The sequence below is a fragment of the Carcharhinus amblyrhynchos genome, chromosome 4 (genome assembly GCF_965287045.1).
Source record: "Carcharhinus amblyrhynchos chromosome 4, sCarAmb.v2.hapA, whole genome shotgun sequence".
NCBI lineage: Eukaryota > Metazoa > Chordata > Chondrichthyes > Carcharhiniformes > Carcharhinidae > Carcharhinus > Carcharhinus amblyrhynchos.
Window position 1 is genome coordinate 98,213,990 of NC_137327.1, and position 26,168 is coordinate 98,240,157.

Here is a 26,168-nt window from a genome sequence, read left to right on the forward strand (position 1 = left end):
CAGCATCCCATTTGCCTTCCTGACCACCTGCTGCACCTGCAAGCTGGGTTTTTGCGACTCATGCACAAGGACCCCGAGGTCCCTCTGCACCGTCACCTGTTGCAGTTTTTCGCCACGTAAGTAATAATCCTTCCTACCATTATTCCTACCAAAGTGGACCACCTCGCGCTTGCCAACATTAAATTCCATTTGCCAGTTCCTGGCCCCTTCGCCCAGCCAATCTAGATCCTTCTGTAGACTAGGGGGGGCGGTTTAGAACAGAGTTGAGGAGGAACTTCTTCACTCAAAGGGTGGTGAATCTCTGGAATTCCCTGCCCGTTGAAGTGGTGGAGGCTTCCTCGCTAAATATATTTAAGATGCGGGTTGATAGGTTTTTGATAGGCAAGGGGATTAAGGGTTATGGGGAGAGGGCGGGAATGTGGAACTGAGCCACGACAGGTCAGTCATGATCTTATTGAATGGCGGGGCAGGCTCGAAGGGCTAGATGGCCTACTCCTGCTCCTATTTCTTATGTTTCTTATGTTTCTTATGAGGCTGACATAGGGAATGATGTTCCTATAAAACAATACCCTTATCGGTTTAATCCTCTCAAAGCAGTGCAAGTTCAGAAGGAAGTAGAAGCGATGCCACAAGACAATATCATAGAACTGAATCAAAGTGAGTGGAGTTCACCGGTCATGTTGGTTCCCAAACCAAGGTTGATTGGCCATGCTAAAATTGCCCCTTAGTGTAATAGGATGCTTAGGTTAGAGGCATTAGCGGGTAAAATATGTAGGAATATAAGAACATAAGAACATAAGAAATAGGAGCAGGAGTAGGCCAACTAGCCCTTCGAGCCTGCCCCGCCATTCAATAAGATCATGGCTGATCTGTCGTGGCTCAGTTCCACATTCCCGCCCTCTCCCCATAACCCTTAATCCCCTCTCTCATCAAAAACCCATCAACCCGCGTCTTAAAAATATTTAGCGAGGCAGCCTCCACCACTTCAACAGGCAGAGAATTCCAGAGATTCACCACCCTTTGAGTGAAGAAGTTCCTCCTCAACTCCGTTCTAAACCGCCCCCCCTTTATCTTGAGGCTATGCCCCCTAGTCCTACTATCCTTTCTGAGCGGGAAGAGTCTCTCCACCTCTATCCTATCCATCCCATTCATCATCTTATACGTCTCAATGAGATCTCCCCTCATTCTTCTAAACTCTAACGAGTACAAGCCTAATCTATTCAGCCTCTCCTCATAGCTCAACCCCCTCAACTCCGGCATCAGCCTAGTAAACCTCCTCTGCACTCCCTCCAAGGCTAAAATATCCTTGCGTAAGTACAGCGCCCAAAACTGCACACAGCACTCCAGCTGCGGCCTCACCAATGCCCTATACAGCTGCAGCAAGACCTCCCTACTTTTATATTCAATCCCCCTCACGATGAAGGCCAGCATCCCATTTGCCTTCCTGACCACCTGCTCCACCTGCAAGCTGGGTTTTTGCGACTCATGCACAAGGACCCCGAGGTCCCTCTGCACCGTCGCCTGCTGCAGATTTTCTCCACGTAAGTAATAATCCTTCCTACCATTATTCCTACCAAAGTGGACCACCTCGCACTTGCCAACATTAAATTCCATTTGCCATTTCCTGGCCCATTCGCCCAGCCTATCTAGATCCTTCTGTAGACTCTCCCCACCCTCCGCACAATTTGCCTTTCCACCAATTTTGGTGTCATCAGCAAATTTCGACACCCTACACTCGGTTCCCTCCTCCAGATCATCTATATAAATGGTAAATAGCTGAGGCCCCAGCACCGACCCCTGGGGCACTCCACTAGTCACCATCCGCCAATCCGAATAGCACCCATTGACCCCCACTCTCTGCCTCCTATTTGACAACCAGTCCTCTATCCACGCTAACACCCTACCCCCAACTCCATGCCCCCTGACCTTCTGTAATAACCTCTTGTGAGGTACCTTGTCAAACGCCTTCTGAAAATCCAGAAAGACCACATCCACCGGCTCTCCTCTATCCACCGCCCTAGACACATCCTCATAGAACTCCAGTAAATTTGTCAGACACGACTTCCCTTTAAGGAAACCGTGCTGGGGTAGGCCTGGGTGGGATTGTGGTTGGTGCAGACTCAATGGGCCAAAGGGGCTCTTTCTGCACTGTAGGGTTCTATGATGCTATGAAACCTGATCGTACTCAACGATTCTGATAAATTATCGAAAGGTCAATGCAGTGACTAAATCTGACTCATATCCAATTCCAAGGTTAGAGGATTATGTAGAAAAGATAAGACAAATTACTTACATCACAAAGTTGGACTTACTTTGCGGTTACTGGCAAGCACCTTTGTCGGAGAAAGTTTCTGCTTTTGTAACACCAAATGGGCTACATCAATTTAAAGTAATGCCCTTTGGGATAAAAAACACACCGGCCACTTTTCAAAGGCTTATCAACAGAATTGTGGCAGGATTGACTAATTGTCTATATCGATGATGTGGTGATCTGTAGTCTTTTGTGGAAAGATCACATGGAGCATTTGGCAGACTTCTTCGAGAGGCTAGGAAAGGCAAAGTTGGCCATAAACTTAGCAAAGACAGAATTAGCAAAGACAGAAGTGACACTGTGTAATGCTTTGGGGACATGGGTTCAAATCCCACCAGGTGGTAAACTTTGAATCCAATAAAATCTGGAATTAGCAGGTTAATGACGACCATGAAAGCATTATCGATTGTTGTAAAACCCATCTGGCTCATTGACGTCCTTCAGAGAAGGAAATCTGCCGTCCTTACCTGGTGTGGCAATAAAGGCATACATATTTTTATAGAAACTAATTTTAGGTATTGTGGTTAATGAAGTGATTGACAAAACTTATGGGAATAAAGAAACTCAGAGAAATGTCAGAGGAATTGGCTTTGTATGACCAGGATCATATAACATAAGAAATACTATAAAATATTTATTAGGTTGGGGAATGAGTTTTTATAAATATATAAAAAGGAAGAGGCTGGCTAGGGTGAATGTTGGTCCTTTAGAGGATGAGAAAGGGGACCTAGTGGTAGGGGATGGGGATATGGCTAAGGTATTGAATAACTTTTTTGTTTCGGTCTTCACAGAGGAGGACGTGAATAATTTGCCGGGTGTTAGCGATAGAAAGGTGGTAGGACTGGAGGGTCTTAATGACATTACTGTTACTAGAAAGGCGGTGCTCGACAGACTGGTGGGGATGATTGTGGACAAGTCCCCAGGACCGGATGGAGTGCATCCGAGGGTTCTGAAAGAAATGGCGGAGGTGATAGTGGATGCCTTGGTGGTTATTTTCCAGACGTCGCTGGATTCCAGGGAAGTGCCGGATGATTGGAAAACGGCTAATGTTACGCCGTTGTTTAAGAAGGGTGCCAGGCAAAAGGCGCGGAATTATAGGCCGGTTAGTTTAACGTCTGTGGTAGGTAAAATGTTGGAATCTGTCATTAAGGAGGAAATTGCGAGGCATCTTGAAGGGAATTGCTTGATAGAGCAGACGCAGCACGGTTTCATTAAAGGGAAGTCGTGTCTGACAAATTTACTGGAGTTCTATGAGGATGTGTCTAGGGCGGTGGATAGAGGAGAGCCAGTGGATGTGGTCTTTCTAGATTTTCAGAAGGCGTTTGACAAAGTGCCTCACAAGAGGTTATTGCAGAAGGTCGAGGGACATGGAGTTGGGGGTAGGGTGTTAGCGTGGATAGAGGATTGGTTGTCAAATAGGAGGCAGAGAGTGGGGGTCAACGGGTGCTATTCGGATTGGCGGATGGTGACTAGTGGAGTGCCCCAGGGGTCGGTGCTGGGGCCTCAGCTATTTACCATTTATATAGATGATCTGGAGGAGGGAACCGAGTGTATGATGTCGAAATTTGCTGATGACACCAAGATTGGGGGAACGGCAAATTGTGCGGAGGGTGTGGAGAGTCTACAGAAGGATCTAGATAGGCTGGGCGAATGGGCCAGGAAATGGCAAATGGAATTTAATGTTGGCAAGTGTGAGGTGGTCCACTTTGGTAGGAAAAATGGTAGGAAGGACTATTACTTACGAGGCGAAAAACTGCAGCAGGCGACGGTGCAGAGGGACCTCGGGGTCCTTGTGCATGAGTCGCAAAAACCCAGCTTGCAGGTGCAGCAGGTGGTCAGGAAGGCGAATGGGATGCTGGCCTTCATAGTGAGGGGGATTGAATATAAAAGTAGGGAGGTCTTGCTGCAGCTGTATAGGGCACTGGTGAGGCCGCAACTGGAGTACTGTGTGCATTTTTGGGCGCCGCACCTGCGCAAAGATATTTTGGCCTTGGAGGGAGTGCAGAGGAGGTTTACTAGGCTGATACCGGAGTTGTGGGGGTTGAGCTATGAGGAGAGGCTGAATAAACTGGGCTTGTACTCGTTAGAGTTTAGAAGAATGAGAGGAGATCTCATTGAGACGTATAAGATGATGAATGGGATGGATAGGATAGAGGTGGAAAGACTCTTCCCACTCAAAAAAGACAATAGGACTAGGGGGCACAGCCTCAAGATAAAAGGGGGGCGGTTTGGAACGGAGTTGAGGAGGAACTTCTTCACTCAAAGGGTGGTGAATCTCTGGAATTCTCTGCCCGTTGAAGTGGTGGAGGCTGCCTCGCTAAATATTTTTAAGACGCGGGTTGATGGGTTTTTGATAAGCGAGGGGATTAAGGGTTATGGGGAGAAGGTGGGAAAGTGGAACTGAGCAGCGACAGATCAGCCATGATCTTATTGAATGGCGTGGCAGGCTCGAAGGGCTGGATGGCCTACTCCTGCTCCTATTTCTTATGTTCTTATGTTCTTATGTTCTTATGTTCTTATGAGGCAGTAGTCCTGGTACAGAGGTTCTATAATAGAGGCCATTGCCGTGATTCACTTCTATTTCCATTAACACAAAGGCAGAAAAGAATATTAATCAAAAAGCATAATCATTGTCCTTTCTGAAGGAATGCAGGCTTAAAATGATCTCCCACCTCCCCCCCCCCACTCCCCCACCCCCCCCCCCCTCCCCCCCCACCGCCTCAAGGACAGAATAGCAAAATGCATCATAATGCCATGTGGCAACTCACCAAGTGGAGGCTACTGTCAATATGGGCAGAAGGAGCCTGGATCACAGCGTTTTCCTATTGGTGGATACCGGAGAGGGGAATGGGGAGGGTCAGCGAAGGAGGATAAAGGGGTGAGGGTGATTGAGGAGCTGAGGGTGAGGGAGAGAGGAATAGGGAGCGAGGGGGAAATTTGGCAATGACGGATACGAGAGAGAGGTGGTGAGATAGGGGAATGCAGGGATGGGGGATGTGGGGGATGTGGGAGAGGGGTGTGGAGAATGAGGGTGATGCAGATGGGTGATGGGGTATGCAGAGGGAGATGCAAAGAGGAAGGGATGCAGGGCGAAGGCAGAGTGGAATGTGGGCAGTGAGGGAGGAGGATGCGGGTGGAGTGAGGGTGAGGTATGGGGTGGGGTGAGGGGTGGGGGGTGGGGGTGGTGGGTGATGTCCATCAGTTGAAATTTGAATCCCTGCCACCCGGGCTTGAGATTTACAGACTCGCAGCTGCAATTTCAGCCCTGCTCACGTAACAGCCACTGGGGCTCACACTTTCTCAAATTCAAATGTCTGAAAGCTGGCCGCCAACCAGTGCCACACACGTCAGTCACTGCGGGGCTGGTCCCCCTGATTGCAGATGGCCACCCCTCACTGTACATGCTCACAGCACCTTAGACCTCATGGGTTCTGACTGGGGGCTGTATCAGGAAAGAGCAGCCCCTCCTCCAAGATTGGCTGAGTAAAGTGATCGACATTCTGGAAGGGATTCAAAGAGCTTTGGTCCTTGATTGGCTGTGAGATTCTCGCTCATCGTTTTGGGGCCTGTTGTTGGGGTGCCCTGTGCCTTGGCACATTGTGTTTCATTGTAAACCCACCTCTGACTTTGGGGATCCCATCAACTGTGACATCTGGCAAATGCACCTTTGGTGCAAGGAGATTTAATGAAGCAATCCATTGAGAACATGAATCATAAAAAGCCATTTGTGGTTACAGTACTGAATGCTTAGTCACTGGGAGTTGGCCTGTTGACAGTTACATATCCTGAATTATTTACACACAGTATCTTTGTTCTTTCTAAGAACATGACTTCAAATGTGCCAGTTTCTGAGCGAACCTTCAGTCACCAAACCAAAAACACTTAACAGAAAATACTCAATTTTGTCATAGGTCAGGCAGCATCTGTGGAGAAAGTTAACATTTCAATCCAATGACCTTTCATCTGAACAGAAGCTTCTAGGTCATCAGCCTGAAATATGTGGGTAAATCTTCTGGTCTCCAGAGTGTTGGAGGCCAGACGTATGACCAAGGATGCATACTGGGACCTTAAGGAAATCTGGACGTGCTGACCTATGTGAGATTTGCCAGGAAGTTTCAACTTCCATTGGGCAACTCTCCTGCTGCTTAGGATAATGTCCAAACATTGTCAACTTTGAGCTGCAGTCAGAGACTCGGAACAGTTCCTGTGTACTCACCTGAAAGCTACCCAGGAAGTGTGACAGATTAAAATCTCTCTTACCTCTTGGGTAACTCCACAACTTACACTCCAATCACCACCCCAACCATCCCACTGACTGTCCAGTCAACTGCTGACTACTCAAATACCCCCCTGACCTGACCCACTTATCCCTCTCTGATCACCTCCAGACCTGCTTACCCCTCCCAGCCACCTAATCACTTACCCTGACTGGATCCGACTACATTCCCAGAACATGACCCCCCCCCCCCCCCCCCCCCCCCCCCGCCGCCACTTCCATCCTCCTCAGCTGACTAACCTTCCTGACCCAGCTTGATTATCCCTGAACCACCCACCAATCTGCTTACCCCATCCGCCCACAGACTTGGCGGAGTCACCGACCTACCCAGTCTCCCCCAACTCTGCTGCACTTTGACAGAGTTCCCCAAGTGATGCTATGCACTGCATTCCTGACAAAGCCAGGCGCAGAAGATTCCAGAAGAAACGCAGAGCTGTGTCCAGGCAGGGGAATTTTCATCAACAGCCTTCCTAAATGATAGATAATACTGTCAGAATCATTTCCAATAATATGTCCACCACTGAGGCTAACTGTGCTATAATTACTTGATCTGTTCTTTCTTCCCTTTGTAAACACTGGTTCCAAGCCAGAAGATTGGAAAATGATCACCTATGCTCCTTCTTAATAGTCAGATGTATCACCTGGGCCTGGCAATTTATCTAAAGTTACTACGTCCCTCCTCCATTTCCCTCAGAGGAGTGGAGGGGCCTGATGTGTCTATGAGCCTACAGCCTCACATCTGACTACCAGAATGCCTATAATAGACTGATCCAGGCATGTTTTATTCAATATGTAGAATCATAGAATCCCTACAGTGTAGAAGGAGACCATTTGGCCCATTGGCTCTGCACTATCTCCAACCGAGTATCTTATCCAGTCCCAACGCACCCCCCCCCAACCCTTATCCCGTAACCTCGCATATTTATCCCTAATTGCCCCTTGACTGAACATCTGGGGCCACTAAGGGGAAATATAGCATGTTCAATCTACCTAACCTGCACATCTTTGGACTGTGGGAGGAAATTGGGCTTCCTGGAGGAAATCCACACCGACATGGGGAGAGTTGAACAGACTGGAATTGAACCTGGGTTCCTGGTGCTGTGAGGCACCATTGCTAACACAGGGCGGCATGCTGGCCGAATGTGTGATTGAAACAGTTTACAATTATCAGAAAACTTGTGATCAACACTCCCCGCTCCGGCCCAGGACACATTTCATTCCAACAGCTAACCAGCCATATATCACATTCACATCTTTTTCTCTAAGGGCTGATAATACTATTCACCTGAGGGCTACCCAGATGAACATGAGCAGAAAGTAAAGGCCATGAAAACGAGGGGTTCAAATAAAGGGGTGAATCTCCCATCCCGCTGTGCTGTATTTTTTGTGCAGTGGGCCGGGAGAGTCTAACAGCAGCGTCATGGCCTCCCAGGGTCTCCCAACGCTGGATTTCTGGTGCAGTCAGCTCAGTGCCAGAAATCAGTGTGGAGCTGCCTAACTTACTCATCAGTTCATTTTAATATGATTTAAATGTCATTACCGGGCCTGGGACTGAAATCTCAGGGCCCACTAGCCTCTCCCCCCACTACCCAACCAGGAATGTTTCACTCCAGCGGGGTTTACCAAAGCTCCCCACTTGCAGGGAGCTGCAGCCCAACCCTGCTTGATTGAAGTGGGGGGGGGGCAATCAATGCCCCCTCAGAGGGTTGGGTGCCAGGAAGGTGCCCCCTAGGTATTGCCACCTCAACAGCGCCAATTTGGCCCTTTGGCACTGCCCAAGGAGTGAAGTACCAATGCCCAGGTGGCACCTTGGTACTGCCCACCAGCCAGAGGGCAATGTCAAGGGGATGTGGCTGGGCCTGATGAGGCAGGCTTCTGGATGGTGGATCGGTGTAGGTTGAGGGGGGGGTCCTGCTGCCATTCTACAATTGGGGTGAGTGAAAGAGGGAGGGAGGCCAGCGCCGGGGCTAGCCATCGGGTTGGGGGGGGGGGGGGGTGGTTGCAGGGGGAACAGCCTGCTGGGGGAGTGGGGAGGGTTGGTCGGAACTGCCAGTCAGGGGAGATTGGGATTGCCCAGGGAAGATGGAGGTGGGCTGGGAGGAGTCAGTGCCGGCCTGGACACATCCAGGGGCTAGCAATTGGGCCATGGGGTGGAGGGGGTGGGGGGGTTGTCGCATGGCTAGCAACGAGGGGGTTGCAGGGCTGGCCAGCAATTGAGCTGACCAGCAATCAGAAGACCAGTGGACAGGGGCCACTGAGTATGTGGCCATCTGGGTGCTGATAGATCAGCACATGTGAAGTGGCCCGCTGTGCACTATCCTGCCAACCTCTCCAGCGGGAACAGCCCACTGATTTTTCACGTGATTCACGCTAACGCACACTGCGGTGCACAGATTTTGAGAGATTCACTTTGAAACTCCTAACTAAAATAAAGCATGATTTACTCCAGTTTTTCCGCAAATTTGACACTTAGAATTTTTTTGGGAGAATCACGCAAAGTCTGTGCAGGGGCACACTTGGTTCTCAGGGCAGGTTGCAATATATTTGATTCTATGCGGAGGAAGGGGTAAGGAGTGAGAAACGCAAGTGTCTTGAGAAGAATCACCATTTCTATGCGTTGCTTTGCCATGTCCCCTCTCGTGTCCCACCAGCAATTCAATACAAGCTGAGTGGGGGGGGGTCACTGGCCTCCCCCCCCTCATTATCGCATCCACTGAGGCATGTGTATCCGAGCTGGTAGTTGGAGAGTGTTCATGATCCGAATACTTCCCCTTCTCCGAGGGCAGCTCAGCTTCTCCGTCAGCTGTCAGGAGGTTAGGGAATGATGGATGACATTGGAAAGTGATTTGACACTCACCTTCCCACACTTGAAATCCACATATATGCTGCTGACAGCCTCTGCCAAATCCAGCCATACCCGTTTCAAAAGGCTGGCTCACCTTTTCCTGATAATAAACCCACAAGCTTTCGGAGCACTGTTCCTTCATCAGCTGAGTGGAAGATTCTGATCAAAAACGGGCATATGATCAGAACCTTCCACTCACCTGACGAAGGAACAGCATTCCGAAAGCTTGTGAGTTTGCTATCAAATAAACTTGTTGGACTTTAACCTGATGTTGTGAGACTTCTTGCTGTTTGCCCCAGTCCAATGCCGGCATCTCCACATCAGAACCTTTTCCTCTCATTCACAGGGAAGAGGGCTTCTCTCCAGATCCTTACAGCTTCCAACATGTTCTTCATGGAAAAGGCAACCTTCCTACAACTTCCTTCCATTCTCATGTCTTCACAAAGCCTAAGCAGTAAGACGTGGGACGGTACTGTGGCGACTAGGGGAATTTCACAGTAACTTTATTGCAGTGTTAATGTAAGCCTTACTTGTGACTAATAAATAAACTTTACTTCCTGCTGCCTTCAGACCCCAGAAGTCCCTTTAAGTACAAAACCTTCATTGACTGCTGTGGGTCATTACCACACTCACTGTTCGATTACCACACTCATTGTTCGATTAACAATGTCTCCCAACCAACATCAGTCCTCCCCATTCATCATTTTGGTTAAGATTCTATCCATTTGTTTCAAACTTTTACAATATCCTGATAAAAGCGAAATACTGCGGTGTGTTCCAGCCACCAACAACTCTGTGTAAAAAGCAGCTCTGATGACGGGTCATCTTGACTTGAAACGTTGGCCCTATTCTCTGCCCACCGATGCTGTCAGACCTGCTGAAATTTTCCAGCATTTACTGTTTTTGTTTCACAATATCCTCCACTGCCCCACACTGATGTAAATGCCAATTGTTGTTTCCAGTCCATTTTTGATAAATCACACATAGGATTGATAAAATTGACCTTTTTCCAATTGAGGATGTTTATCCCTTGTCTATCTTTGTTCTTTTTTGTTCTTTTCCTTACAACAGTAAATCCAACTGAATTATGATCATCATCACCAAGATGCTCTTCCACCTGTCCGGATTCATTCGCTAAAATAAAGCAGAACTGCTCACTTCCTACTTTTTACATTGAATCCACCGCAGTTAATATTAGGGTAGTTTGTAATCCACCGCTATCACTGCCCTGATATTTTGCACTTCTCAGCAACGTGCCTACATATTTTGCTCTTCTTTTTCCCTCTGACTGTGTGGGGTTTATTGCTTCCTCACAGCAGTGTGATTGCCCTTTTTTGTTCTTCAGTTCAATCCGCATGGCCTCATTTGACAATCTTCAAGGATATCATCCTTTTTCACTGTTGTCATAGTTTTATTATACTGACTGTCCTTTTCCTTGTTTTATCACTATCCTGTCTGAAAGCCCCCTAACCAGGAATGTTGAACTGCTATTCCTGAACTTCTTCAAGCCACATTTCAGCAATAGCTATGAAACCATTCTTCAGACCATCTCTTCCCACCCTCAGCTCCTCTGCCTTACTCACCAGGTTCTTTGCACTGAAGTATACACCATTAAACATGTCAAACTCATTTACTGTCTATTTTCAGGCTTTGCTTCATCTGCCTTCTGCATTTTTATTTTTAATTTGTCCACGCGGTGTGGGCACCACTGGCTAGGTCAGCATTTATTATCTATCCTTAATTGCCTTTAAGAAGGTGGCGAGCCACATTCTGAACTAGCAGCCTTCATACAACCAAATGGCTTATGAGGCTATATCAGACGGCAGTTAGGCATCAGCCAAGTGGCTCAGAGTGTAGAATCACACAAGGATTTCCTTCCCTAAAGAACACTAAGTGAACCAAATAGGCTTTTATGACAATCCTGTAGGTTTGAGACCATTTTTGTTTTAGATTCTTTTAATTTAAGTTCCCTAGCTGCCATAGAGGGATTTTCACTCATCTCTCCAATCCTATGCATTCCTCATGCAGTATAAAACACATATCCTATAACCTATTCTACAAGTTACGACACGTCAAAAAAGAAACAAGGAATAAACCATGCAAGTGTCGATGGATGATAACATGGGAACACAGAGCAGTGTAGCACAGGCACAGGCTCTTTGCTCCATGGTGTTGTGCCAAACATGACATCAAACTAAACAAATCCCTTCTGCCTGCCCTTGGTCCAAATCAGTCTATTCCTTGCATATTCATGTGCTTATCTAAAAGCCCCTTAAACTCCCCTATCGTACCTGCCTACACCATCACCACTGGCAGCACATTCCAGATATCTGCCACTCTCTTTGTAAAAACCTTGCCCCTCGATTCCCCTTTGAACCTTCCCCTCTCACCTTTAGTGCATACCCTCTAGTATTAGACATAAGGAGTCATAAATATGAGATAGCGACACATTTTTGGTTAGGTGATACTCCATGGAGCTGAATGAAGTGGAGAATAGCGACTTGGACAATGCTCCAATGCAAGCAAGTGTTTAGCACAAACATGTAAATATTTAACTCTTAACACTAATAATAGCTCCTTATGCACATGTTCAGTAGCTGTGCCATAGCACTGTCACTCAGAGAGGGCAGCGTGAGAAGAATTGAAGAGAGGAACAATCATTCTGTCCTCTGTAATCAGTTAGGCATCAGCCACATGGCTGTTACTTATTAGTCACAAGTAAGGCTTGTGACTAATTCACAATGCAATGATGCTGCTGTGAAGTTCCCTTAGTCACCACAGTCTGGTGCCTGTTCAGCTCAATGCACCTAACCAGCATGCCTTTCAGACTGTGGGAGGAGACCAGAGCACCCGGAGGAAACCCACACAGACATGGGGAAAACGCACAAATTTCCATACAGACAGTGACCCAAGCCGGGAATTGAACCTGGGTCTCTGACGCTGTGAAGCAGCAGTGCTAACCACTGTGCCACAAAGTACTTTGAAGAGAGTATAAAATCAGGCTCGAGGCAAACATCCTAAGAGTAAGACATCCAATCATCTTCCAAGACAACCTAACAGTAACAGAAAACATAGCAATTTTTTTAAAAACTTAACATTGTGATATTGTTACAGGTATTATTTTACAAATGGTTACACAGTACAAATTCAATTAGAGAGGTCTTATCAGAAAAGCTGAAAGGATTAAAAAAAAATCTATTTGTAATCCACTTGTCACACTCAGTTTGCCATGAAACAATTTAAGAGTAAACCACACTGAATTTTTTACTCTCACTTTATCACGCCATGACCTTTAGTCGATGATAAGCCTTTTGTTGCTGTGACGATGCAAAAATAATTTTGTTTTGGAAACTTCAGAGCAATAAAGATCTTTAACAGAAGTACAATAATTGAAAAGATCCAAAGCTGGACATGAGTTCTTCCCCAAATAAAACATCATGACAGATGAGCTGATTGAACACAGATTCGTGTGGTCACTATATTTGCATAATTATTCATCGCTCTCTCTGGAGTCTAGGTTAGCTCCACGTACAAAACTGATGGGTGAGGATAAAGCAATCACTCTTTCCTTTTCCTTTTTAAAGTTCACCAAAATTCAAAGAATATCTTGAAACCTATTTCAGTTTGCTGGCTTAATCAGTGCTGTGAGGGCCCTATTACAGCCGAATTAGCCCAGCAAAGTACAAGGAGAAATGTCCCAGAAGAGTCAGTCCTCAATTTTTCCGTCACCATCTCTTGTGCATGTCTTCTTTCAACAGCCACTAGAGGTAGCGACACAGTCCCCTATAACATATCTAACCCTGTGGAGTCTCCAGATTCGAGCATCTGCTGGCATTTTGCACAGATTGAGAGGAGAGACCCTCTCTATCTCATAAAAATTCAGGCCCAAGAATGGCTCAATGGAATCAGCGCTGAGTGTACTGGCCAACATCTGCTAAACCGGACTAGTGTTTGTTCTCTCTGCACTTGCCACAAAACCTAATACAAAAGCAAAATGTTGTAATGCTGAAAATCTAAAATAAAAAGAAAAAGTGCTGGCAATGCTCAGCAGATCTGGCAGCATCTGCAGAGAGAGAAAAGGAGTTAATGTTTCTGGTCTGTGGTCTTGCATCAAAACACCAACATTTTTTTTCATTCTTTCATGGGGTGTGTGGTTCTGGCTAGGCCAGTATTTGTTGCCCATCCTTAATTACCCTTTAGAAGAGGGTGGTAAGTCGCCCTGTTGAACCAGTGGAGTCACCTAGTGTATTGCACCCACAGTACTGATAGAATGTTCCAGGATGTTGATGGAATGAAGGAATAGCAATTTAGTTAAGTCTGGATGGTATTTGGACTGAAGGGGAACTGTGAGGTCGTGGTGTTGCTATGGATCTGCAGCCTTCGTCCCTCTAAGTGGTAAGGTTGTGGGTTTGGAAGGTGTTGTTGGAGGAGTCTTGGTGAGTGGGTGCAGTGCATCTTATTGATGGTGCACACTGCTGCCACTTTGCATTGGTGGTGAAAGGAGTGAATTTTTAAGGTGGTGGATGGGTGTCAATCAGACAAGGTGCTTTGTCCTGAATGGTGCTGAGCTTCTCAAGTGTTGTTGGAGCCGCACTTACCCAGGCAAGTATCCCATCCCACTCTTGACTTGTGCCTTGTAAATAGCAGACAGGCCTTGGGGAATCAGGTAGTGAGTTACTCATTTCAGAATGCCCAGTCCCTGACCTGCTCTTCATAGCCACAGTGTTCATATAGCTAGTCCAGTACAATTTCTGGTCAATGATAATCCCCAGTATGGTGACCGTTATTGATTCAGTGATGGCAATACCACTGAACGTTAAGGTGAGATGGTTAGATTCTCTCTTGTTAAAGATGGTTACTGCCTGGCAGTTACATGACACAAACGTTACTTGCCATTTGTCAGCCCAAGCCTGAATATTGTTCAGCTTTAGCTGCATATGGACATGGACTGTTTCAGTATCTGAGAGGTCACAAATGGCACTGAACATGTGCAGTCATCCACACACATTCCCACTTCTGAGCTTGTGATGGAGGAAAGATCATTGGAGATTTTTTTACAATTCCCATTAACTTGAATTTTGCCAGGGCTCCTTGATGCCTCACTCAGTCAAATGCTGCTTTTGTTCATGTTTGGGCCAAAGTGGTGCTGGTGGAACTTAAACTGAGTGTTAGTGAGCAGGCTATTGCTGTGTCAGTGCTGCTTGATAGCACTGTTCACAACACCTTCCATCACTTTGCTGGCAATCGAGAGCAGACTTCAGGACAAACTCAACTAATTACTGCCCTGTCTTTGAGGGCTGCATAATTCTGATCCTTCCTCGTTGCTGAGTCAAAATCCTGGGACATTTGAACATTACATTAATAGTTGCATCACCTGAAGCAGGAATGGACAAATGGCCTCCCTACCTGCTATTGGGACTATTCGAGTCTGTGATTTCAGTGGTTCAAGAAGCTTCATCATCTTCTGAAGGCTTGCTAATAAATAAGGCCTTGTCACTGCCACCCACATCTCATGAGAAAATTTTTTTAAGGTTATGTAAATGTTCCCTCAGAGTAGCGTCAGCAGATTTCAGAATAAAGTCTGCGCAATGCGAGCACCCTCAGGGCTACTTGTCCAATGACGTTATCCTGTCTAAGCAGCTTGCTGATGTGAGATAAAAAGACTCCCTTCAATTATCTCAAAAATATATATCTTTTAAAAACCTCAAGAATGTGATCATCAGGCTCCAGTTTTCAAATTATTGCAGTAATGCCCTCCATCTTCAACCCCTGGTATTACACAATCATATTCCTGTATTTGTGATCTTGATCTCAGCTCTCAAAATATTTTCTGAATTATTTGACACATTTTTTTTAAATTGAATTCTCAATCACAAACCCAGGCTTGCAGCTTTGATTTATATGTAAAAAACATTTTTAGTGAACACCATGCCTTAACTGATGGAAGATTTGGAGGTGATTCTCCAATCTGGCCTGTGCTAATTTTTTAGCGCAGCAGGGCTGGGAGATTCCACTGGCGGGATCCATGCTGTTAGTGAGCAGGTTATTGCAGTGTAAGTGCTGCTTGATAGCACTGTTGACAACACCTTCCATCACTTTACTGGCAATTGAGAGCAGACTTACAGGGCAGTAATTAGCTGAGTTGAGTTTGTCCTATTTTGAGGGCCATATACTTCTGATCCTTACTTGTTGCTGAGTCAAAATCCTGGAACACCTGAACATTACCACGACAGTTGTATCATCTCAAGAAGGGACCGAATAGCCTCACTTTGGACTATTTAAGTCCATGATTTCAGCAGTTCAAGAAGCTCAATTATCATTTTCTCATCCCGGCACACTAGCATTTCCCAGCGCCAGATTTCCGACAGTGTCACTTCTGCACTGGAAATTGGCAGGGAGGTACACTAATTACGATGGGTAATAACTATTACCATATATTTTAAATGTGCTTAGCGGGCCTGGACTGAAGTCTCCAGGTCCACGAGCATCTCCCCCCACCAGAATAGTTCACTCCAGTGGGGATTACTATAGCTCCCCACTTTCAGGGAGCTAGCAGCCCGACCCTGCTGGAGTGAATGGGGTGGCAGCCTGTGCCTTTGGCACTGCCCAAGGGGCACTGTGGGAGGGAGTGGAGTACCGCTGCCACTTTGCATAGGGATCAGTGGGAGAGGGAGGGAGGCCAGCGATCATCAGGGCTGGCCATTGGGGTGCAGAGGATCAGCCTGCTACGGGGGGGAGTGTGGGGTGGGGGTGATGGCAGGTGGAGGCTGGACTGGACGTGGTCAGGGGACCAGCAATTGAGCTGGTCAGAAATCGGGACGCTGGCAGACAGGGGTAACTGCACATGCGCCAGTCTCAGTGCTGACAAAATCAGCGCATGCGCAGTGGCCCACTCAACACTCTGCTGCCAGCCCCCTGGGCAGGGACAAGTCCCAGCCCCTGAATTCTGGAGTGAATCACGCTCGTGCACAGGTATTAAATTAAACCAAGTTGGAAAAGGTGCAAAGAATTGCCCGAGCTTGTGATATTTAAGCCTAGTCATCCTCAACTGCTGTGTTTAAAGATCTGCCAGATTACTATTCAATTAAAAATTGAGACATAACCGTGGGGAAAAGGTAATAAAAAAATTGTAGGAGAGAAAAGGTTTTTGCATAATTATTTCATCCAAATTTTCAAACAAGCAAATCTGCCCAGTAAACATGCCCATAGCAGAAGAGTACATGAAAAACTCTACAGCCCAGATTTGAACAGGACATGCAAGGGTTAGAAATGGGGTCAAGATCCTTACCTCCTCGTTCCAGCCAATTCCATTCTTAATTTCCGCTTTCAGGAGACAGACGAACACTTCATAAATGTCCCAAACACCAAAGTCCGCTGACCACTCCCCACCCCCCTCGCTCCACAAGGAATTCAACCGAGAGCCATGACTCAGGCACATTACCAATTGTACCCAAAGAAGCTGGCACCAGGCAGGATCTGGGTCCTCAGAGATCCAGGAAAGATTCTGCATTTTCGTTTCTTTATGGAATAGGAGTGATTCCCTGGATCTCAGAAAGAAATATTGGACATGCCCTCACCCAACCCCTTCCATTCACAATCCCATCAGCCTAGCAGTGACGCCAGCCAGGACTGAGTGGATCTCAATAATGGAAATGAGAGCTGGGGTTAAAATGACCTGAGGTTTATGCCAGAATGGCTCAGAAAACTTGCTGCTTGCCCCATCCCCAGTCTCCCTCTCCTCTCCTCCCCTCCCCCATTCCTTCTCTATAGTTACCCTCAGCTTACGTTTCTTCAGCGAGGAAAGTCACTCAGTGTCCCATTACCTCATTGCTTTTAAAACGACTTGAAATGGTTCTATGAAGCCCTCAACACTCTCCATGGTCCTCAATCTCTCAGGAGTTCCCCCCTCCTGAGTACAGATGGTACAACTCTCCTTACAGAGAAGGCTCAGATCCTGGAGAGATGGGCTGAACACTTTGAAGCCATCCTCAACCCACCGTCACCTATTAACAATGAGGCATAAACAGGATTCCCCAGGTTGATATCAACAACACCACGGATGACCCTCCGGTAGTAGTCGAAGTCACAAAAGCTGTCAGCCAGCTAGCCAGTGCAAAGCCCCAGGGGCAGATGCCATACCTGTAGAGATCTATAAAGCTGCTGGTCCTGCACTTATCGAGAAGCTCACCGAGTTGCTCCAGTCATTTTGGAAGCAAGGATCCATTCCTCAGGAACTTAAAGATGCTTCCATCGTACACCTCTACAAGAGGAAGGGCAATCAGCAAGTATGCGACAACCACCGAGGAATCTCGCTGCTCTCCATCACAGGAAAAACCCTCGCAAGAGTCCTGCTGAATTGTCTGGTCACTCATCTGGAGCTTGGCCTGCTTCCAGAGTCACAGTGTGGCTTCCGCAAAGGTCGTCGGACTACTGACATGATTTTTGCTGCACGCCAACTTCTGGAGAAGTGTCAGGAGCAGAATCGCGAGCTCTACACAACCTTTGTTGACCTCGTGAAAGCCTTCGATACTGTAAGCCTACAAGGCCTGTGGAGGATCATGTCAAAGATCATGTCAAGCCCTTCTCCCAAATTCATTCAGATGGTACACCAGTTCCATGATGGCCAGAGTACTGGATGGCGGAGAATCCTCTGAGGCATTCCCAGTCACCAATGGCATCAAACAGGGCTGTGTGCTCGTACCCACACTGTTTAGCATGATATTTACTGCCATGCTGAATGATACCTTCCAGGACAGTGTTGCTGGAATCAGCCTCAAGTACAGAGTGGATGGGAAGCTCTTCAACCTGAGGAGACTTCAAGCCATCACCAAAGTGAAGGAGACTGTTCTGAGAGATTTCCTCTTTGCTGATGACTGTGCCCTGTATGCTGGCTCACAGCCAGAGATGCAAGTCAGTATGGACAAATTTTCCATGGCTTGTGACAACTTTGGACTCACCACCAACATTAAAAAGACCGAAGTCATGCACCAGCCTGCTCCTCATGCACCGTATACAGAACCCATAATCACAATCAAAGGGCAGAAACTAAGGGCAGTGGACCAGCTCACTTATCTTGGCAGCACCCTCTCCCAAGCAGTGACTATTGATGCAGAAGTTTACTGCAGAATAGCGAAGGCAAGTTCTGCTTTTGGTGGACTGCGCTACACTGTATGGGAACGTTGAGGAATCAGCCCAGCAACAAAACTGAAGGTCTACAGCGCCTTGGTACTCATTACCCTCCTGTATGCCTGTGAAACGTGGACTGTGTATCGAAGGCATGCAAGACAGCTCAATCATTTCCACATGACTTGTCTTCGCAGAATATTACACATCCAATAGCAAGATAAAGTACCAGACACTGAAGTCCTCTCTAGAGCAAGTCTACCATCAGTCCACACACTGCTGATGAGAGCGCAGACCCGATGGGCAGGTCATGTCATCCGTATGTCAGATGAGCACATACCCAAGCAGCTCCTTTTTGGGGAACTCTCTGCTGGAAGACGCTCACATGGAGGGCAGAAGAAACGTTTCAAAGACACACTCAAGGCCTCCCTGAAGTCGCTTAACTGACACGACCACCTGGGAAATGCTGGCACAAAACCGCCCTGCCTGGCGCTGCCTCATCCACAAAGGCTGACAAGCTCACGAACCAAGGTGTATTGCTGAAGCACAACATAAGCGCAACCTGCGCAAGTCCAGACCCACCAGCGCAACAACTACAATGCCTACACAAGTCTGTCCAATATGCGCCAAGACGTTCCGTGCTCAAATTAGCCTAATTAGTCATCTTCGGACACACCGCAACCAGCCTCAAAATGACTAATGGTGTCGAGGTCCTCATCAATGACGATGGACGAACAACAAGCTATCCAGTGACCATAGACAGATTAGGAAAGGGCAAGATTTGGCCCACTGCAGTGCTTACAGAAATTGAAGAGTCTGTAAAAGCTGATGGTCTAAGCTTGCAGTTTGACATGAGTAAAGTACATGTCACCTCTATGCGGTCATGGAATTGTCCCCCAGGCAACACTAATTCAGATTTCATGGTATTTATACACACAGGGGAGATACTCACCAACTGATGTGGAATACCAACAACTTGGTGGCAGAGGCAGAATTCAATGTGAGAAAATAAATCTATGCAATTTTTGTCCTTCATGCTCATTATTGCAGCAGACGAGCCAGTAATATCACTCCCTTTGACTTTATGTGAACATCTTTCACAGTAAAGAGAGCAATGGCCTGCATTCATACAGAATCCCTCAGGAGCTCAGAATGGCACAAAATGCTTCACAGCCATTGATGGAGTTTTAAAGTGAAGTCCCAGTCCATGCAATGCCAAAACACAAATACATTTACCTTGTAACTGATTTTAAGTAGGTTTGATTGACCGGGCATCGAGGACTATTAATAAGAACATAAGAAATAGGAGCAGGAGTAGGCCATCCAGCCCTTCGAGCCTGCCCCGCCATTCAATAAGATCATGGCTGATCTGTCGCTGCTCAGTTCCACTTTCCCGCCCTCTCCCCATAACCCTTAATCCCCTCTCTTATCAAAAACCCATCAACCCGCGTCTTAAAAATATTTAGCGAGGTAGCCTCCACCACTTCAACGGGCAGAGAATTCCAGAGATTCACCACCCTTTGAGTGAAGAAGTTCCTCCTCAACTCCGTTCTAAACCGCCCCCCTTTTATCTTGAGGCTGTGCCCCCTAGTCCTACTGTCTTTTTTGAGCGGGAAGAGTCTTTCCACCTCTATCCTGTCCATCCCATTCATCATCTTATACGTCTCAATGAGATCTCCCCTCATTCTTCTAAACTCTAACGAGTACAAGCCCAGTTTATTCAGCCTCTCCTCATAGCTCAACCCCCTCAATTTCTGGCTAGGACATAAAGCTTCAATATTTCAATAATAAAGAATCTTTGAAAATATCAAATAAACTTTCTTTAGTCAAAATGAAATTGGTTTGGATGACTCAATTACTTTGGTTGAATCATTAGTTTGTCTAAAAGTACTTTCAGTTTTGTGATTGTTTATTGAACAATGAGGGATGATGGAGATGGGGGGAAATACCATTGCTAAGGGGAGGGCAGGAACTGTTCAAGCACATTTTATTTGGAAATGTTCCAGTCATTGTTGTTTTGACTTCATAAACCTACCTCCTCTTCTTATAGGTTTAGTGTTTAATCAGCAACAGTGAAAGTTCAAAGCTCAACTTTTATGAAACTTTTATACAGAGGGCAATTTTGGATGATTATCCCTATGGTCTTTCACTTTCATTGGGCTTCTGTAATCATGAGCTCTGAGAAACATGAGCTCAGCAAATAATAATTTTAGATTCTTACAGTAGCCTGTAACGATCCTCTTCTGGGATAGAGGCAGTAACCCATCAGCACCCCGTTACGGCTGTGATGTGGCTATGATTTGTTCCCTAACCAGAATCTTGAAACTGGGCCTCAATGAATATTAGTTGGGTGCACTGCCACCTCCTGTCACAGAAATTAATACCAGACCTCTGGCCTCGTGTCTTGGGACGTGAGGCTGGATTGGAAATGACGTGGATGGGCTTGGGGGGGGGCGGGGGGGGGGCAGGAGGTAGCAGTTGGAAATTTGTAGTGTCACAGTAGCATGTCTGATAATAAAGGACCTGCAAGGAGTTTTTTTAAAACTAATCTTATTCTTTGGTAGCAGTCACTGTTAACAAATCCTGAATGAAGGTTGCCGAGTGCCAACTGGGATATCAAATTTACATACACAAGGGTCAGGATTTTCCAGCAGAAATGTGCGGACAACAGGAAACCCCACGGACAGCGGCATGAGCAGGCAGATCCCACTCTGGGCCAATGTTGGGCTGTCTCTGCAAAACACATTGTCGTCTCCCTGCGTTCCCCACCAGCAATGAAAAATCCCATCCAATGGGTCGAATGCCTATTTTAGGTAGACACCCCTGAAAATTATGTTGCACATTTTTCAGAAAGTTTCGGTGTAGAACAGCATTATCCAAAATGGACTCTTGGCCCCAGATTTCCACCTTCCCGTTGCTCCTGGCCCCAACAAAGGCAAGCTTTAAAGTTACCTTTAAAATTCTCTTTGCTCACTTTTATTGCAGATGCCAAGTGAATTGCTGCAGATGTTCTTGCTCTCTTCCTTGTTAAGATGGTATTGAGATCCTTCTGATATTATTGGATTTGTGTGATTGTGAGAGGCTCAGGTGACACCACACGTGCAAAATAATTCAGGCTTCTTAAAATAGGAGAGTGGGATTTATTGCACGTCCCAGCCAAGATATTCAGCCAGACAAAAGTTAAAAATTCCTCTCAAAGAGCTTGATGCAATTTGAAAAAAATTGCTCACTTTCATCTCTCAGCCCATACAGTGAAGACAATAAATTTATAGCCCTCATTTTATTAATTTTGAAAGAATTATAAGGGTATTTTGCCGATGTAGTGCAGGCCTCAGCCAGCATAGTTTCCCACTAAAAAACAAGAGTGAAAAACTTGCATTTAATTCTCCCATGACTGAGTGGAGGTGGTCTGAGATACAAAGCAGCTAACTGGCTGGCAAAGGGATCTGAGAAAAGAGGAGCTTTGAGTCATGTGCCTCTCAGGAAGGTCAGAGTCAGATCATCAAGGTAGTCAGAATTACACAGTGCAGGGAAAACAGAAACTGTGCTTGTGAGCACACAGGCACAATCTGGCTTTACCTCCCCTAATCAAGATGTTGATCCAATTAGGATATGTAGAGCCAAAGAATCATGGTTCAGAAATCAGGTCTGCACCAACTCTCCAAAAGACCATCTCACCCAGACCTATCCCCATAACCTCACCATTTACAATGGCTAAACTACCTAACTTACATATCTTAGGAGTGTGAGAGGAAACTGGAATATCCGAAGGAAACCCACATCGACCTGAGGAGAGCATGCCAACTCCACACACACAATTACCTGATGCTGGAATTGAACCTGGCTCCCTGGTGCTGTGAGGCAGCAGTACTAACCACTGTGCCACCCTGCTGTTCCTGTATTTTCAGAAACTTAAGACTTTTAGTGATTGGAAGACATTGTATTAGCTATTTCGTTTTATTAACCACCATCACACTTTCTCCAGCTATAGCAAGAAGATGCTGCTACTGCTTCTTGCTGCTGTAAGTTCTATAAGCTTTAATTTCTTTCCATTTTGACAAGCAGCTGACACACAATTGCTAAATTACACAATTACACGATCTGAAGAATTTTTTGAAGAAAAAGCGACTTTTTTTTAAAGGAAGGAAGATAGCCTCGTTGTCAGTCTATCATGGCCTATTCATAACTGACTTTGTCTTCTAAGTTTAGAAGGGTTGGAGTTCGCTGAAAATATAGTTTGAAATTTCAAATTCTAGCAGTTTAGCTTTTCCGGTTTTTTAAGAAGTTCTAGGCTTTCTCATTATGTATCCAAACTAATCATTTCCACCTTCTCCACATTCCCTTCCTATAATGAATGGATAGCAGCAAGAACCAAAATCCTCCTCAACCTGACTTTCTAAGTGTGCTAGCATATTGCCCGATTGATGCAACCGGTTAAGATCTATTTCACCCTCATGCCTTCTGTAACAATGGGAAAACCACAAGCAACAGCATATCCTTGAAGTTGCAGTTGATCAGAGATTTGTTGTAAAGGGGCATTGCACAAGACGACAGCCTCTCAGCACAGACTATTACATGGCGCACAAGTATGTATTCATATTGTTGGACACAGCATCACATCTGTTGTAAATTTTATCCATACCTATGAAGGATTGAATCTAAAGAGATTGAAAGATGCAACATTTATTACAGCAATTACACCTTTACAAGTCTGTTCTTTTTATTAGTGGACATCCAACCCCCTAAGAATGGGAATGGAGGTACAATTTCCATCTTCAGTTTTCTCTTTACATTGAGAGGTAATCTCACTGTTAGCACCATTTAAACAAAGGCTGATTCTTGTTTTCCCCCTAAAAGTGCCATGTTTAAACAAACAGCAGATGGCAGCATCATTGGGGAAACAGGCTGAGACAAATAATGGATTGGATCACAGATTGGATAACAATGCTCATCTCCTTTGGATGCTGCCAGCTTTACTTGGATGGATTGATTCAATTCCGTCACGTCCTGGACTTGACGATTCTTCCCAGCTGGTAACATTCCTCCAAACATTGAGGTCAACAGCATTCCATTTCAAATTTTTTTAAATGGTCAGCATAGAACGAAAGATGAGTTTTAAAAAGGGGCAGCAAGAATGAGATGTCCCTTTTGAAATGGTGCATTTTGGGGTACAGTTGTTCACTCATTAAACATTTATTAATCATTTTAAATCCCCCAAAGAACTGCAGCAGCACATTTAAGTCTATGCCCCAGATCCGTACAGTCAGGTTAAACAGCGGCAACTCAAATTAAATGTGTCCGTGGTGATTGTTGATCAGCATTAGTTATTTATTAATGAAATCTAGAGATCACTCTTACACCAACAAAAACTTGAAGACCATTCGAGAAATATTCCCATGTACTCCGATTAAAGTGTGATTTGCTGGTCTGGCTGAGTTTTTTTTTAAAATCTACAACTACCACGCAAGATAAATAGATTACACAATCAAAACAATACCTCACAGGGCAGTAAAAACAGCATGGGCAAGGCAGACGGGGCATACATTTGCAAACTCAGACAGCTGCAGCTCTAACGCGTCCTGGCAGCAAGTCATTCAATCCTGCAAGTCCGTGCCCCTAACCCGCAACTAGTTATACGCATTAAAGCACAGGAACAAGGTGCCCAGCTTTACAATGGGCTTCACAATTCATCAAACTGAATGAAAATGAGCGTGGCAATAATGTTTAAAAATCTGTGTCTATTAATAATACAGAAACATTCATAGTTAGCTTTCAATGACCAAGTTTCAAATGTTCATTATGCTCTTTATTTATACCAGTCAACTCCAGAACTGTATCATGTTGTAACAAGCAGAGACATTCACAGTAAGCAGCTAAGACTACTGGCACATCACTGGTATCACTGCCAAGAGACTTCCATCAGTATCTGTGGTGGCAAAGGGGCTGTGTGGGCACCAGTTGCGGCTTCTGTCTCTGTTGTTGCAGGAACTATCATATTACTGGGATTGCCACGGTGGAAAAAAACAGTAGCAACAGATTTGGAGACCACACAGATACCATCACTGTGCTGATCTAGTCAATGGAGAGAGAATGCTGTTTCAGCAAAAAAAAAACACCCACAAGTCTGAATAGGAGAGGAGCTGTTTACAGTGGATCAAAACTAATAGCTGTCTTATTTGTTATTTCGGGAGGGGGTGGAGGCAGGAAGAGAAATAAACCGGTTTTACAACATAACTGTGTATCCCGGCTTGCAGAGAAGGGAAAAGGCCCCTTTTTCTTTTGTTAAGTATATCTGCTCAACAATTCCAAGGGGAGTGCAGAGCTGAAAGGTGGGAAAGGAAGCCATGTTTGTGTCAGCAACGTTTATGCATCTTAGCTATTAACCACTGGCTGGGTAAAACATACATTAAAACAGGATGGCTATTTAAAAAAAAATTGGTCAAAATGTCAAGAGTTTCCACAGTATGAATTGTTCACATTAAACGGAAAATACAATGACATGACCTACAGCGCGAATATTTTGTTCTTTGAAAGTTTCAACACCAGTAATTAACACCAACCTCATTATTGCTTTCACTGAACCTGAAGTCATTCACAAGATAATGAGGATTTAAATGCCTTCTAACATGATTTGGGCTGCAAATAAGAGACTGCCTGCTTTTTTTCTGCCCTGTGTTAACATAATCAAGAAGAAAAATTTATGACAAAAATGACAGGCCTAGCTTAAATTACATAAATGCAGTCAGTACTTAACATCAAAAGGAAAGCTGGTTTGAACAGTTTCACAGTCTTTTGAGGGCAGGAGGGCTCTCTCTTTCGCTCTCGGAGTTGGCATCCACAGGTGCCATCTTACAGCGGGTGCTGTCGGAATTCAGCAATGCTGAATAATGGGATGGAGGCAGAGCTGGAGCTCTGATGTGAAGCTGGCCTTAAAGTACCTTTCACATCATCAAGTGTCTTCTGCGGTGCAGTGCAAGGTGATCCGAGCGGGAAAAGCTCCGGTCACAGTCCGTGCATTTGAAAGGCTTGATGCCTGTGTGCTTGCGGAAATGCCTCGTCAGCTCATCAGAGCGTGCAAACTTCCATGTACAGCCTTCCCAGGTGCATCTGTACGGTTTCTCTCCTGCAAGACAGAATAAAAGGTGTTTACTGCTGCAAATTGCCGTGACGTGGCATTCCAAGACCACACTGCACATTTATCTGGAACCATAGGAACAGAGTAAGAAGTCTCACAACACAAGGTTAAAGTCCAACAAGTTTATTTGATAGTAATCTCACAAGCTTTTGGAAACACTGCTCCTTCGTCAGGTGTGTGAAAGGTTCTGATCAGAGAAGGGCATATAAAGTCACACATAGTTTACAGAATACTGATTAGAATGCAAACCTTTACAGCTAATCTGCTATTCAAGTCTTAAAGGCGCAGACAATGTGAGTGGAGATAGTATTAAGCATAGGTTAAAGGGATGTGTATTGTCTCTGGACAGGGCAGTAAGTGAGACGTTGCAAGTGCAGGCAAGTCATGGGGGTTACAGATAGTGTGACACGAACCCAAGAACATCATGACCATAGGAACAGGACAGACAATTCTAACATAGGTCTGGAATTTAACATCT

At 45.7% G+C, this 26,168-nt stretch overlaps 1 protein-coding gene across 12 annotated transcripts in view; it reads right to left on the minus strand.

Moving 5' to 3' along the window:
* Positions 1-23,859: 23,859 nt before the first annotated feature.
* The window catches only part of LOC145342237 (Krueppel-like factor 8), a 174,392-nt gene continuing 172,083 nt past the window's right edge, over positions 23,860-26,168 (minus strand). For all 12 annotated transcript variants that reach the window (XM_080187620.1, XM_080187619.1, XM_080187621.1 and 9 more), the window contains one exon: positions 23,860-25,678. In XM_080187620.1, the coding sequence (XP_080043746.1) occupies positions 25,497-25,678 (182 nt within the window). In that variant the 3' untranslated portion in view covers positions 23,860-25,496. The remainder of the gene's footprint in view (positions 25,679-26,168) is intronic.